This window comes from Engraulis encrasicolus, chromosome 23 (assembly GCF_034702125.1).
Source record: "Engraulis encrasicolus isolate BLACKSEA-1 chromosome 23, IST_EnEncr_1.0, whole genome shotgun sequence".
NCBI lineage: Eukaryota > Metazoa > Chordata > Actinopteri > Clupeiformes > Engraulidae > Engraulis > Engraulis encrasicolus.
This window is the reverse complement of record NC_085879.1, coordinates 22,722,555-22,738,547: the sequence shown is the minus strand read 5'-3', so window position 1 is coordinate 22,738,547 and position 15,993 is coordinate 22,722,555. Positions and strand designations below refer to the sequence as shown.

Genomic DNA, 15,993 nt, shown 5'->3' with positions numbered 1-15,993 from the left:
ATATTTTAGGTTTTGCTCAAATATTCAGATTTTACCATCTGTTTAAACACAATGAAATGTAAAAAACCTGATATTATATTAATATTGTGATAGAGGGAAACTATGCCCCCTGGGGGCGTTTTGCCCCTCTGCATAGGGGGCGATTTGCCCCTCAACCGATGGTTTTTCCAAAAATGGTTCAGTTATTAAAATATAACTGTATTCGTTATGAACAGTATATGTTCTAAAACTACAGACTTCATTCTTCTTCTGTCATACAGCTCTGAAAGAAGATATCCTTGACATGCAATGCAGAAGTATGAAGAACAATGTCATTATTATGGGCCTGGAAGAAGAAAAAGAAGAAACATATGTGGTGACGAGAAATATTGTCAAGGAGTTCATGAACAAAGATCTGAAGATGGCCGAGGACCAACTGGCCAAAGACGCAATTGAAATAACCCACCGCATTGGCCAGATAAAGGCGGATGGAACACCTAGGCCAGTTGTGGTGAAGTTTGCGTCTTTCGAACATAAACTCGAGGTATTGGCCCAGGGTCATAAGCTCAAGGGGTCACACTATTCCATGTTTGAACAATTCCCACGGGAAATCGTGGACAGAAGACGCGTGTTGGTGCCAATCATGAAGACACACAAAGCCCGCAAGGCAAAGACGCGACTAGTCGTGGACAAACTATATATTGATAACCAGCTTTTTAGAGATTCCAAAATCACGCCGTGGTTGTTGTGAGTACTCTAAAACTTCTGCATCACATCAGAGCTGGTAAGTGACTTTTACTTAAAATATTTTGCATGGTGACAACATGGACGGAACGCCGACATGCAATAAAAGATTTCGGTTTGGTCTGACTTTTTGATGGTGGCATAGGCTACATTACGACCTTTTTTTAACACCTGGCTGGGTGGCCTTGAACTTGGATTTGTGGGAGAACGTCATCATTTCATTTTGTTACTGTCAGTGAGCAGGTTTCCTTTCGGGCCCATGAGATTTTGATTGTCTCCACCATCTGGTGGCGATTTGGATGGATTGCTTGGTGCCTTGGTCCGTTTTGGATATGAGCTCCTCCCAGAACCGAAAGTGTTTTTTTTGATCTGACGTAGGCCACCAAAATGCAAAGTGAACTTCTAAGTCATTAAAAAGCATAAGTGGTGATTCAACAAATAGCCTAACTCAAGGATGGCGCAGATCACATGTTTTGTTGTTGTTGTTGTTGTTGTTGCTTATTCTCTCTCTCTCTCTCTCTCTCTCTCTCTCTCTAGGCTATATTTCCTATTCTTATCCACATGTTTTTTTTGCTGTTGTTGTTGCTTATTATCTCTCTCTCTCTCTCTCTCTCTCTCTAGGCTATATTTCCTATTCTTTTGGCTGTTTTTCTTAATTTATTAGTATGCTTGCCATGCGGCAAGCATACTATTGTTATTGTACCGTTTCTTTTTATTATTATTATTAATTTTCTCCTTCCGTCTACGATCCATTCGTTTTGAAGAACCGCTCAAGGTAGAAAATCCGTTCAAATACCGAAACGTTCGGCTTGATAAGACGACCAGGTCTTGTATTTTTCACAGGGGTAATTCAAACTCTCTAGCGCCACCAGCAGGTCAAAGTTGCAAGTACATTACATGCTTTAACTTTTGAACCGTTGATCGGAATTTCAAAAACTTGGTATCCCTGGAATCCTTGGGCCAAGCCGAATCCAATGCACCCTATGACGTCATTTTCCGCCTGGAAAGTTTTTCCGCCATTTTGAATTTTGTGAAAATCAATAAAAATGACGCCCCGCCCACAATTTTTGACCGATCATCACGAAAATTCTATGAGGGCATCTTCGGACTGAGATACATCTATCCTAAAAGTCCTGGAACGATTGATCAAACCGTCTTCAAACAGGAGCCAATCAAAGTTGGCGGCGAAGACGCCAAACAGGAAGTGAGCTCATATCTCGGCAACGGCTACTTGTATCACAACCCAATTTCATAGGCATAGTCAGCACTATCTTCAGAGGACACGTAAAGATTTTCGTGTAAATGCGCCACTAGGGGGCGCTACAATAAGCAAAAATGTGTTTTTGACGATATTAGCCCGTACTGACTTCAATTCATCAAACGCTTGGTATCGCTGAAATCCTTGGGTCAAGCCGAATCCAACGCATACTATGATGTCATATTTACAATCATGAATTTCCCGCCATTTTGACATATTCAAAAATCAATAAAAGTGAAGCTCCGCCCACAATTTTTGTCAGATGACCATTGGACTATTTTACACCTATGCTGAAATTTACAGAGCAATAGCTGAAAGCATCGGCGCACAGCAGCCAATCAAATTTGACAACGAAGACAAACGCACCGTCCAAACAGGAAGTTAGCTCATATCTCAGCAACGCCTTGACAGATCTTAACGAAATTTCTTACACATGATCTCCAGTACACCCAGAGGGTACTTAACGAATTCAGTGCAATACGGCCACTGGGGGGCGCTACAGTTAGTGAAAATGTGTTTTTGCCAATATGGTACATACCAAACAGGAAGTTAGCTCATATCTAGATGGTTAACTGTATGTTGTGTATGCATGAAGGGCAGCATGTGCATTAAGGGCAAGTCATGCATGAAAGGCAAGGCATGCATGAAGGGCAACGAATGCAAGACGGGCAAGCATACTCCAGCATTTTCTGTGAGGAAATGCAATCTAGTTATTATTATTATTATTATTTTATTGCTAACTACGCTTTTTCATTATGCTTGTTTAAATAATATTTTTTGTTTTTGATTGAATATTTTCCTTTCTCTTTTCCGCTCGCTTTTTTTCACTTTATTTCTTTACCTTATTTTTCATTTTGGATAGGCTACAGTATGTGTTTGTGTATGACGAAGAAACGGTTTGGGTGGTGGGGCGGTCAGTGTAAGGGTAGGGGTGGGGGTGGGGGAGGACAAAGAAGGATTTGTAGACAGAAAATCAGTATGCCTTGGAGACCAAATATTCCTTTGTTTTTCTATTATATACATATATATTTTGTTATATTCAAATATAGGCTACTTGGATTCCTTAAAAACCTTTCTATATGGGAACTAACATTGAAATAGCTAGTTACAATGTTAACGGCTTAGCAAATAAGACTAAAAGATTACAATTATTTACATGGCTTAAAGAAAAAAAACGTACTATAATTTGTTTGCAAGAAACACATTCAAGTCCCCCTGATGAAGATCCCTGGAGAGAAGAGTGGGGAGGTTCAATATTGTTTTCTCATGGCCTTAAGAATTCACGAGGAGTGATGATCTTATTTAATAAGGGTTTTGATTTGAAGATGGAGAAAGTAGAAGTGCATCCTCAGGGGAGATGGATTATTGTAAAGCTTAAAATAGAAGATAGAAGTTTGTGTTTGGTTAATATTTATGATTAATAATTCAACCAAAAGTTGCTTGAAGATCAGACCTTTGTAGAGAAAACATCAAATTTCATCAAGGATTTTTTTTTCTTATAATATAGGTACGGCTAATCCGCATATTGTTTGGGAGGCCTTTAAATGTGCCTTTAGAGGTCATACAATTGGCATGGCATCGTACAGAAAAAAATGTTTTAAAACAATGGAACAGGATTTAAAAACAGAAATTGAAGTCTTGACAGAGGTGGTGGAGAAACAAGACACTACCCAGGACACTCTTGATAAACTTGAGCAAAAACAAAAAGAATTTGAACAGTTAATCCAGGAAAGGTCTAACATTTCTTACTATAAACACAAAGCACAGTGGATGGAAATGGGAGAGAGATGTAACAAGTTTTTCCTAACCTTACAAAGAAGAAACAGTTCAAAAAAGAATATACAAAAATTAATAATGAATGATGGGAAAATACTAATTACACCAGATGAAATTATGAAGGAAATAGAAAAATATTATACGCAACTTTATACAGAGGATATTCGTGAAGAGTGTGATGAAAATATATTTTTCCCTAGCAAACATGCAAAATTAACGGAGGTCCAAAAACAATCCTGTGAGGGCCTAATAACAGAGGAGGAGCTTTATACATCAATAATGTCCTTTAAAAAAGGAAAAACACCTGGCCTAGATGGCCTTCCCATTGAAGTCTATCAGGTATTTTATGAACAACTGAAAAAACCTCTTATCGATTGTCTTAACTTTTCATATGTTGAAGGTATTCTCCCAAGAACACAAAGAGAAAGTGCGATTTCTCTATTATTAAAGCAAGACTCCAGTGGAAAGTGTAAAGATCCTGTTAACCTAAAGAATTGGAGACCACTGACTCTTCAGGGCTATGACTCAAAGATCTTAGCCAAGTGTATAGCAACAAGGATCAAAAAGGTTCTACCAGCACTGATACATAATGATCAAACCGGATTCCTTGAAGGTAGAAATATATCTAGTAGCATTAGGCAGCTATTGGAGATAATAGAGCACTATGAAACCAAGGATAAGGATGGACTTATATTTGTTGCTGATTTTGAGAAGGCTTTTGATAAAGTATATTGGACTTTTCTCACCAGATGTTTGCAATATTTTGGTTTTGGGGATTCCTTTATAACTTGGGTAAAAGTCATGTATAGGGGAGCTTCCAGTATCGTTATTAATAATGGTTACCTGTCAAAACCAATTAAATTAGAGAGGGGAGTGAAACAAGGCTGTCCTCTTTCTCCATATTTGTTTATTTTAGCCATTGAAATATTGGCAGAAAGAGTACGCTCAAATGAAAAAATTAGAGGATTGGGACTAAACGGCATACACTCGAAAATAATAATGTATGCGGATGACACAACATTTATGATCAAACCAAACACACAATCCTTGGAAAATCTCATAGACGACTTGGACCTTTTTACCAAATTATCTGGTTTGAAACCCAATTATGAAAAATGTCACATTATGAGACTAGGTTCACTCAAACATACAAACTTTACCCTTCCATGCAAAATGCCAGTGACATGGACAGATGGTGGCATCAATGTTCTAGGAATCCACATACCAGAGACTGTGAAGGATATATCAACATTCAACTTCAACATCAAATTAAAACGGCTCAGCAAAATATTACAACCTTGGCAAGGAAATAAACTGACGATTTTCGGCAAAACAACACTTGTCAATACACTGGTTGTGTCACAGTTTACATATCTAATGCTCTCTCTTCCAACACCCGCTGAATCATTCTATAAGGAATACGAACAACAAATATTTAAATTTATATGGAATGGAAAGAAGGATAAAATTAAACGCACATACTTATATAATGATTACAATGTAGGAGGCACAAAACTGCTAAACTTAAAAATTATGAATTTATCCATTAAGGCATCTCTTATCCCAAAACTTTATTTCAACAAGGAATGGTTTTCTAGTAGACTGTTGGGAATGGTTCACCCTATGTTTAAAAAAAACCTATTCCCTTTTATTCAAATTCATTCATCACAATTTTTTACAATGAAGGATATTTTTTCAAAACTCTCATCTTTCTTGACCGAAGCGTTGCAAAGCTGGCTCCACTTTCAATTTCACCCACCAGAAAGAAACGAGGACATACTGCAACAGATGTTATGGCTCAACTCCAACATAATGCTGAAAGGCAGAACAATTTTCTTAGAACATATGTTTTCGAAAGGAATAGTGTTCTTCAACGACATTGTGGAGAAAGGTGAAATATTATCATATGAACAGATAAAACAAAAGTACGGTGATGTTGGCACACTGCATCAGTATAATCAGCTTATAGGATCAATACCTCGAATATGGAAAAGGAAAATAAAAAGCCTCTCTTTCACACAATGGGTTTGTAGACCCCATATGAAAGTGAGTAAGTGGATCACAAAAACAAAAATAAATAAAGAGATGTATAATTTCAATCTGATAAACAGCAAATTCATAGATATCCCTTATAAATTTACGAACTACTGGGAACGGCTGGTAGATACTCCAATACCATGGACATCTGTATTCAAAACACTTTACAAAACAACGCTCGACAATAAAATAAGATATTTCCAATATAAATTGTTTTACAAGTTTTTGGAAACAAATTTTTTTTTGCATGTATGGGAAATTGAAGCATCTCCTAACTGTCGATTCTGTCAAGAAGAGGAGGAGACAGTGGAACATCTCTTTTGGTACTGTGCAACCTCTGGGGTATTTTGGTTTCAGGTTGAAAATTGGTTGTCGGAACATGACATAAAACTACAAACAGATCTGTATATGGTACTTTTTGGTAACCTAGCTGTGACAGAAGGAATCCAAAATATGATCATTTTACTGGGGAAAATGTTTATTTTTGGTTCAAAATGTAAAAGTAGATTAAATATCAAAAGGTTCATAAGTTATGTTAAATTATATTGTAAAATTGAATGTGGGATGACATATGGAGCTCATAATGCAATGTATAGAAAACGATGGATTAAACTTATAGAAGGGGAACACTGGGAAAACTGGAGTGAAGATAGACAAATAATAAACTAGCCTACAATAAAAACTCCAAAAGATATAGCTGCTAGAAGTCTCTTTATGTATTTATTTTGTATTATTTTTTTTCAGTACTATTGTATTATTTGTTACTATCTAATTTTACTTTGTTTATTATGGCCTTTGTATGATTAACTTGATGTTTAATTACATTTTTGAGCTATGTTATTATGTTATATTATTATGATGTGAAAGAAATACATCGAAGTAAAAAGGAGAAATACAAAAAAGACAAAGATAAAAAAAAAAAATAAAAAAAAAAGTCCTCCATTAGGGGGGGGGTGGTGGATGGGTTTAGATTTAAAAAAAACAAAAGAAAAGAGGACACAAGAGAGTGTGTGTGTGTGTGTGTGTGTGTGTGTGTGTGTGTGTGTGTGTGTGTGGGTGTGTGTGTGTGTGTGTGTGTGTGTGTGTGTGTGTGTGTGTGTGTGCAAACAACCAAACGCTGCCTTGTGGGCTGCATAAGCATGGTCACAGAGACCTGTCCAGCCACTCTCGACAGCTCGACATCTGCTTCAGTTTATAATCATTTTAATGTGTAAAGTAAAATTCCAGTGAAAATTCCTGTGCACAAGAAATAAAAAAGGAAACTCTGAAATCCATCGCTCGCAGGAAAAAAATCCTGTTCCTCCAAAATCCTGTCGAAACCAGGACTCCGGCTACTTAATACGGGACAGGGACAATATTCACCCCACAACACTGTCTTCAATGTCAAGAGTGTAAGTCAGTCTTTGTCCTCCCGTCCTGTCCTCAGGCCTCTGGCTTCTTGCCACAGTGTCTTGCCCCTGTCTCAAAGTTGCCCTGCTGTGAAGCAGCACAGACTTTTGGGGGAGCCTTTCAATCATATTTTTGCAAGATATTGAATAAAATCTTTGTTCATCAATGATGTCAACCTCGTGTTACGAGGCCAGATGCCACAGGAAGGGACGTGAGGATTAAGATGGATTTGCATCCAAACTCCTTCCTACACAAACCATCATTCCAAACACACGCCCACTGAAACACTACTCCTGCCGTCAGTGTGGACAATTAAAGGTGAGGCCCTAGCACCTGGCCTCCACAGGTTACAACCACACCAACCAAAACTGAAGAATCACAGTTAAAATTCATAGAATCAATAGCTTCGTAGGTGTCTGCATTCGTAACAGTACACATATGCAATGATATGAGCATACGGAATGCATTGATAAAGAATACAATGAAGCTAATGAGACATAGAGTATAACTAGTAGGCTTCAAATGTCATTATTCTTATGCAATCAATCAAAATGAGAATGAAATATAAGTATAATCACAAACACATCATCTCAATTAGATGCAGATACCTTCATAACTGAAGGCATCAAAACCCCAATGAACAGATGTGAAATTATGTAGGCCTAATTTACAATTAAGTGTGAAACAAAATGAGTGTTGTATTTTCGAATCCTCAAAGCACTGCAAAACTTTGGTGTTCATTAAAAAGGGTAAATGACTGAGGTATTCACCTGAAATGGTTTTCACTTCACAGAAGTGCTTCGTCAGGGCTACTTAGTTGGATTTCTCTTCACATTATGTAATGGAGTTGAAACCATCAGTTGTATTGTGCAGACACCAGGCTGATTCACAGCCAACAGCACTAGGAACAACTATTAGAAAATACTGTATATCGTTTTGCTAAGAACATACAACAATGTGTTCATTTACAGTTTTGATGCCTTTGGTGAGGAGAAGGTCTGTCCAAACTTTTAGCATGTACTGGATATATGATATATCAATAGATCGATAGATAGATAGATAGATAGATAGATAGATGTGTAGAGTGATGATTCAAAATTGTATCTGTAGTTTGCAGTATGGATCCCTAAGTAAAGCAGAGATCTTCTCTTTGGAGTCTCCCAGTTTGTTATCATTCAGATGCAGCACTCTTAGGTGTGGTGTGTTTGATGACAGAGCCGAAGTCAGAGCAGCACAACCTTCTTCTGTTATACCGCAGGACCCAAGACTGGAGAGAGAGAGAGAGAGAGAGAGAGAGAGAGAGAGAGAGAGAGAGAGAGAGAGAGAGAGAGAGAGAGCAGGACAGTGAATAAAGCAGGGAATCATTCACGTTTCTCTTTCTCACTGCCTCACACACACATGCTCGAACACACTCTCTCTCTCTCTCTCTCTCTCTCTCTCTCACACACACACGCACACGCACACGCAAGGTGGCAGATGGAATATGTATCAATCGCCATGCCCACATCTACACACACCAAATATTTGAACTGTGTAAGACTATAGATATTCACAATATAGATCTGTATGCATCCAAATTTGAATCTGTCCCTGAGAATTCTGATGGCATTCAGTCTGCTTCAACACAGATTTTTATTTTTATTTACCTCAGTTTCTGTAGTTTACAGTCTTGATTTCTGAGTAGAGCAGCGATCTGCTTCACTCCTGAGTGACCCAGATTATTATGATCCAGGTCGAGATCAATCAGGTGTGAAGAGCTTGATGTCAGGGCTGATGTCAAAGCAGCACAGCCCTTTTCTGTTATACTGCAGTCACTAAGGCTGAGAGAGAAAGAGAGAGGGGGGGCACTGATTAACACAAATAAAACACACAACTTCATCATCGTGCCACAAATACAAAGCCCACAGATGCATGCACATTGCGCGCACACACATATGACAATGAGAATAAAGGCAAAGGATAAAAGTGTGAATTAAAAAAAACTTAAAATAAAAAAAATAATCAAATATAGTTACAATATTAAAATTAAAAGTTGGTCATTTGGATTTCTAAAAGAAAGCATCTGAGGACAGCTTTGTCTTTAACAGTAGGAAGAAGTTCTTGTGTGACTGCTTTAAGGTTTAAATGTTTCTGTTACTACTTGCCATTTTCTAAAGTCACATCATTTCAAGTGACTCTTTGCTTACCTCAGTGTCTGTAGTTTACATTCTGGCTTCCTGAGTAAAGCAGAGATCTTTTCCACTCCTTGGTCTCCTAATGTGTTATTACTCAGATCCAGCCAAATCAAGCTTGAGGGGTTTGATGTCAGAGATAAGGTCAGAGCAGCACATCCCTCTTTTGTTATGCTGCAGGACCTAAGCCTGTAGAGAGAGGACAGGACACTGACTAGCAAAGAGAAACATACATGTCCATTACACACACACACACACACACACACACACACACACACACACACACACACACACACACACACACACACACACACACACAGGGCTGCACAATATCAGAAAAATGTGATATTGAATAACATGGAATAACATGGAATACCTTTCTAACAATATTTAAACTATATTTGAAAGCATAGTGTTTTTCTTGTCACTAATTTGTGAAGCCAATATTTTTATTGCAGTCTAAGTATAAAATAATAATAACAATGTTTTGGCAGAGAAGAAAGATTATGCTTCATGTGATGTGAAGTTATTGAGAATGTGTCTTTAAGGACTTTAGGAGTTGTGTGAGGATAAAAGTAGAGCTATGGGGTGGGAGTGGGGTCACTGTTAAGTGTGAGCACGCCATGCACATTGTTGGATCAAATAAACTATGCAAGACCTCCATGGCTATAGAGAGAAAAAACTCGAGTGTGGATATTACACTTCAATTAATTCGAGGTCAAGCATTGGGGACAATAACTAGGAGATTGAATTTGATACCAATTATGCCCTCAAATTCATCTCTGAGTATTGTATTCTACATGGAAAACTCCATGCTACTAGATCAAACATGCTACTCTTTTCACAATGCTGGCGTGTTTTCTGCTAACACTAGACACAAATGTTTGTGTCGGAGGGGTGAACCCTGCTAGTTGCTGTAATTTAAATAGCTCATAATGATAAAAATGGTTTTAGTCCCCAATTCTTTGCCAGCGTTTACTAGTAACATTAGGACTGGACCCAGAAAACGGCAAATAGTGCCACAAGAGAGATCCTCTCCAATATTCTACTGCATCCACTGATGTCACTGATGGCTTTCCACCAAATGCAAAGACTAAAAGGTGGAAATTTGAGCAGAGTAATTCCTGTGCACGCTGGGATCAACCCTGTCCGTGGGGAATAGGAACTGTAAAACCTCGGTGAGAACACGATGAATGTTTATGTGTGAAGTGTGATTCATTGCCCTGTTAGTTGCGACCACTAGCCTACTCGACATGTATACCAAAGTCATTGGCTATGTCTCAAATCATGCACTTGAGTCAGTGCACTCACAGTCAGTGCACAGTGCACACAGTGCACTGAAGTCTTAGTGCATAGTGTCGGGGAAACATTTGAGCACTATGCACTGTCCCCTCGCTGGAAGTGACGGCTGAGCATGGCATTAGCTCGCCAGTTGGCTACTGTTAACAATGCACATCGTCTGGTGCTTGTATTTACATTTCCTTCACCCCAAAGGACAACAATCACACATACAATACTTTGGTTGGCATGAAAAGGTTGGTGTCCCATCAACATTACTTACAGAATTAGGAGACTGTTGACCAAACTCTTCTACTGAACTGAGTGCCACATTTCCTCCGTGTCATTGTCAACATGGCCACCGTTTAGTGCGTGCAGTGTCCATTCAAGCACTGCATTTTTCCGCCATTGTTAGGGGATCATCCTGGCACTTTCAGTGCACTGGCTCAACTGAAATTTTCAGCGTGAGCGCCCTAGGCACTGAAACACAGTGCCCGAAGTGCACAAGTGCGTGATTTGAGACACAGCCATTGTGTCTGTAACATCACGAAAATGAAATAGAGCTTCAAATGAAGTAGTTTTAGTCTCTGATTATGAAAATGTTTGAAAAACGACAAGCATCAGTGCCATGAGAGGAGGAAAGAGATAATCCCCACTGCTCTGCCTGCATGCACTGTGTCTGTGTCAAGGGACTGGCTTTGGTCGTGTCAGGCTTCTCGCACATTTGTTGACATTCAGCTAGTGATTGGATGACACAGGAAATGTTGGCGTGTTATCGAAAGTTAAGTAATTTTTGCGATATGCATATCGCAACTGTTGATATTGCAATCTCTATACTTTTTTGATACATCCTGCAGTCCTAACACACAGACATACACAAGTCATGGGTATGAAAGGAAAAAGAGATTGCATTGTTTTCATGTTGAGCCTAATGGTGTGTTTGCCCCTTTGCCACTTTACTCACCCCAGTGTATGTAGTGTACAGTCAGGATTCCTGAGAAGAGCAGATATCTGCTTAACTCCCGAGTCTCCTACTTTATTATCATTTAAACAGAGCTCTGTCAGGTGTGAGGGGTTAGATGCCAGAGCTGAAGTGAGAGCAGCACAACCTTCTTCTGCTATACTGCAGGACTGAAGCCTGAACAGAGAGGACATAGAGGAACACAAACACAACTGTGCATCACAAACACAAACACAATCAATCAATCAACAATCAATCAATCAATCACGCACAAACACACACATCCCCACACACACACACACACACACACACACACACACACACACACACACACACACACACACACACACACACACACACACACACACACACACACACACACACACACAGCCATTCCAATGATGATGGTGATGCGTCTTCAATACCAGCCAACCTCCCGCCACTTTCACTGACTAATTTTGTGGGAGACAATGCATTTTACTCCTTACTTACAGCAGCTTCTGTAGTTTACAGTTTGGATTGTCGAGTACAGAAGAGATATGCTTCACTCCTGAGTTTCCTAGTTTGTTGTCATCCAGATCTAGTTCTATGAGGTGTGAGGGGTTTGATGTCAAAGCTGAAGTCAGAGCAGCACATCCCTCTTGTGTTATACTGCAGGACCAAAGCCTTTAGGGAGAGAGAGAGCATTACATTAAGATACACAGCGTTACATACACAACACACACACACACACACACACACACACACACACACACACACACACACACACACACACACACACACACACACACACACACACCTGTGACTAGATATTAAGATAAAAAGAATAATACCAATAGGCTCTTCATAAGACAATTATGATAATTCCAATATGAAGAAAGCCAAAACCAACTAGTGATATCAACACTTAATTGGACACACACAGAGACTTGCTAACACCTTTAGTATTTACTACAGTTGATAATACGTCATCACAAAATCGTAGTCATTTTACGTACCCCAGTATCTGTAGTTTGCAGTCTCGATTCTTAAGTAGAGTAGAGATCTGCTTCACTCCTGAGTCTCTTAAGTTGTTATTGTTCACAGACAGCTCTATCAGATGTGAGGGGTTTAATTCTAGAGCTGACACCAGAAAATCACAACCCTTTTCTGTTATATTGCAGTCACGAAGCCTGCAAAGAGGGAGAGAGAGAACTTGAGTAACATAGAAACAAATAAATTGCACACACGAGATGTGAGCCTGCTGAAAGGGAAATAAACGAATTAATGTATTTATTGCAAAATAAAAGACAAATTCAAGAATACTGAATCAGGTCACCCAAAGAAAACAGCAGCCAAAAATATCGGCCGAGTAGTTTGTGTATGTTTTCTGTGTGTGCATGTGCGTGAACTTCATGTAAAGCGTCTTTGAGTACCATGAAAAGCACTATACAAAACGGATGTTTTTATTTTTAAAAATAATGCTACAGTGGAATCCGCTTATAGTGGTCACGGATATAGTAATCAGCCGCTTATATAGATCAAAAGGCTTGGGACGGAATCATTTCTATACAAATGCTGTTTAAATAATTCGCTTATAGTAATCAAGAAATCCGCTTATAATGTTCATTTTTGGCCGTTTTATGAATGTAAATATGTGCAAAAATAATTTTAAAATTACGTGTAGTTATTTTTTTTTTTTACTCCCATGATTCCTTTCTGGACGTCGCTTCTGCGCTTCTGCCTAGCTAGCTAACGTAAAGAGTTGACGACCCACGCAGCTAGAACTAGCTGGCGAATCATGGCTGGGAAAAGAAAGTCATTTTCTATGAATGAGAAACGTAGTCTCCTCGAGGCATATGATAAGCTGACAAAAACGACCCAACGAGATGCTGCGGAGAAGCTTGGCATTCCTCAGGCTACCTTGTGTAGTCTAATCAAACAACGAGAGACAATCATGACCGCTAACGACGGGGAAAGAAAACGACGGCGCCCGGGCAAAGCACCTGCGGTTGAGGCCGCCCTGGTCAAATGGATTGATCATGCCCGGTCTCGCAACGCTCCGTTGAGCGGACCCTTGGTCAGGGAGAAGGCTGCGGCATTAGCAACAAGCCTCGGAGACGAGAGTTTCAAAGTTTCTAGCGGCTGGTTTGAGCGATTTAAAAAGAGGGAGAACATTGTGTTTAAGAAGCTGCACGGGGAAGCTGCTGAGGCTGACACTGTGTCACGCGACGAGTGGCTCGAGCAACAGTGGGTCAGAATGAGAGAGGAGTACAGTGAGGAGAGCATCTGGAACGCTGATGAAACCGGGATTTATTTTCGGGCTTTACCTGACGGCACCCTGACCTTCAAATCTGACAACAAAAGAGGGGGTAAAAAATCTAAAGAAAGAATTACGGCTTTGTTCGCCTGCTCTGCCGCAGGAGAAAAGAAGGAACTTTTTGTCATCGGAAAAAGTCAGAACCCCCGCTGCTTCAAACACGTACGTACACTGCCTGTTCGCTACGCAGCCAATGCTAATGCTTGGATGACCGGGGCTCTCTTTGTGGAGTGGTTAAAGGACTGGGATCGCAAACTGGGCCAAGAGAGGAAGCGTATTCTGCTGCTTGTGGACAACTGCTCCGCCCATAACATGAACAACTCAACACTGAGAAACATTCGACTCGAGTTTCTTCCGAAGAACACGACCTCCATTCTTCAGCCCTGTGACCAAGGCATCATCAGAGCAGCCAAAGCTTACTTCCGCAAAGACATGGCCCGCTCCGTACTGCGCCAAATTGATGAGGGGAACAGAGCAGGTGCTGCAGACATTGCAAAGAAAATTAGCCTCCTGGATGCGATTCTTATGCTGCGGGACGCCTGGGCTGATGTGGAGGCTTCCACAATCAGGAATTGCTGGAGGAAAGGAGGTCTGGTCATGTCACCAGAGGAGGAACCGACACCTGTTGATCCACCTGCAGAGATCAGCACTGACCAGTTTGAGCAGTGGATCGAAAGTGACGACAGCACTCCCGTGTCAGAGCCCGTGACGGATGAGAACATCATCGCGGAGGTCAGGGCTCTACGCTTAGCTTTTTCATTAGGAGCACCTGTGCCCCTAAGTGAAAAAAATTAGGGGCACAGATAAAAATTTAGGAGCACAGTGAGTTTTTGTGACGCTGCTTCATTATTAACACACAGATACAGAGAATATACTCTTTCCACACACAAATACACATTCTAGAGGGGTAGGCCTAGAATTAAAATAACTTCGGGCCACTTTTTAAAATTCCTCCCAGTAAAAGGACTAAACAAAATATTACACATTCATATCTATCACATTCATTTCTATACGCAGCGGGTGTTCCAATTTAGGCCTACACAGCAGGATCTGGCAGGGTGCTGGGATGAAATTGGTCAGGGGGGCAGATTTTTTACAAGAGAGACCAGAGAGGCAATTACACTTATGTCCTGAAAATACAATGACTTGCATATGGATATGCTATGATCCTATGATCCTATGATCAGCCTACCCATGGGCCTACCCATGGGTTACACTTTTTTTTTTTAAATTGCATTTGTACCACAGTAACAGCAACTCGGTAATCTGAACATCACCCTTTGAAAATATAACATTGTTCTATACTTGCATTTTAGAAATGAAACAAAAAAGAGTGGATGCCAACCAAACACATTTCCTCTAAATAACAATTTGGCAATATTGAAGGCTTGCACATCAAAAACGTGCCCTAGGCTACACCCCGAGACAGTCCAACAAAATACTGACTTCACATGACGTGACGTTATGATGATGACAGTTGAACAAGTGAGCGCACTGAGGGAGCCTGCTATGTGTCCTCCCTTGCCAACGTCCCAGGAGGAGTAACATAAACAGTACAAGCCACGTACTACAAGATAAGTGTATGTACAAACCGAAGCTATTTCTTCTCACTAAGTTAACAGTTTGAGCATTTGTTAGCATTTGTGCTAAGCGGAGAATTAGCAATTCTAGCGCTGAAGTTTCTCTCCAGCTCTTCTCCATCATTGGAAGCGCTCGATACTCCAGACGCTTATCTTATTTCAAAACTCGCCCGACTGTTTGTCTGTCTGCCTCTGTTTCTCGCGCGCCGTGCACGCTGTCTTTTGTGCCTTCTCTCGTTCACACGTCCCTGCGTTTCTCTATGGGGTGTATTTATTTTAGGAGCAAAATACGATTGAAAGGGTTGAAATATCTACTCGCACACGTGCGCCCTTTTCATTATTTCGTTCGCACAATCATTTATTTTAGGGGCATATGCGAGCAAAATGCTCGCACTGTAGAGCCCTGGCGGAGGTACAAGAGCTCTTTGGTGTGGGTACCAGTGCTGCGCGCGAGGGGGAGGAGGAGGAGGAGGAGGAGGAGGAGGAGGAGGAAGAAGAGGAGCCCGTTGCCCCTTCCAGAG

General features: G+C 40.3%; 1 protein-coding gene across 1 annotated transcript in view; it reads right to left on the bottom strand.

The window, feature by feature from the left end:
* Window positions 1-8,110: 8,110 nt before the first annotated feature.
* LOC134440327 (NLR family CARD domain-containing protein 3-like) overlaps window positions 8,111-15,993 on the bottom strand; it is a 28,988-nt gene continuing 21,105 nt past the window's right edge. The window contains exons 19-24 of the mRNA XM_063190360.1: window positions 12,592-12,765; window positions 12,086-12,259; window positions 11,597-11,770; window positions 9,370-9,564; window positions 8,830-9,003; window positions 8,111-8,450 (exon numbers count right to left, since the gene is read on the bottom strand). Of these exons, the coding sequence (XP_063046430.1) occupies window positions 8,276-8,450; window positions 8,830-9,003; window positions 9,370-9,564; window positions 11,597-11,770; window positions 12,086-12,259; window positions 12,592-12,765 (1,066 nt within the window). The 3' untranslated portion in view covers window positions 8,111-8,275. The remainder of the gene's footprint in view (window positions 8,451-8,829; window positions 9,004-9,369; window positions 9,565-11,596; window positions 11,771-12,085; window positions 12,260-12,591; window positions 12,766-15,993) is intronic.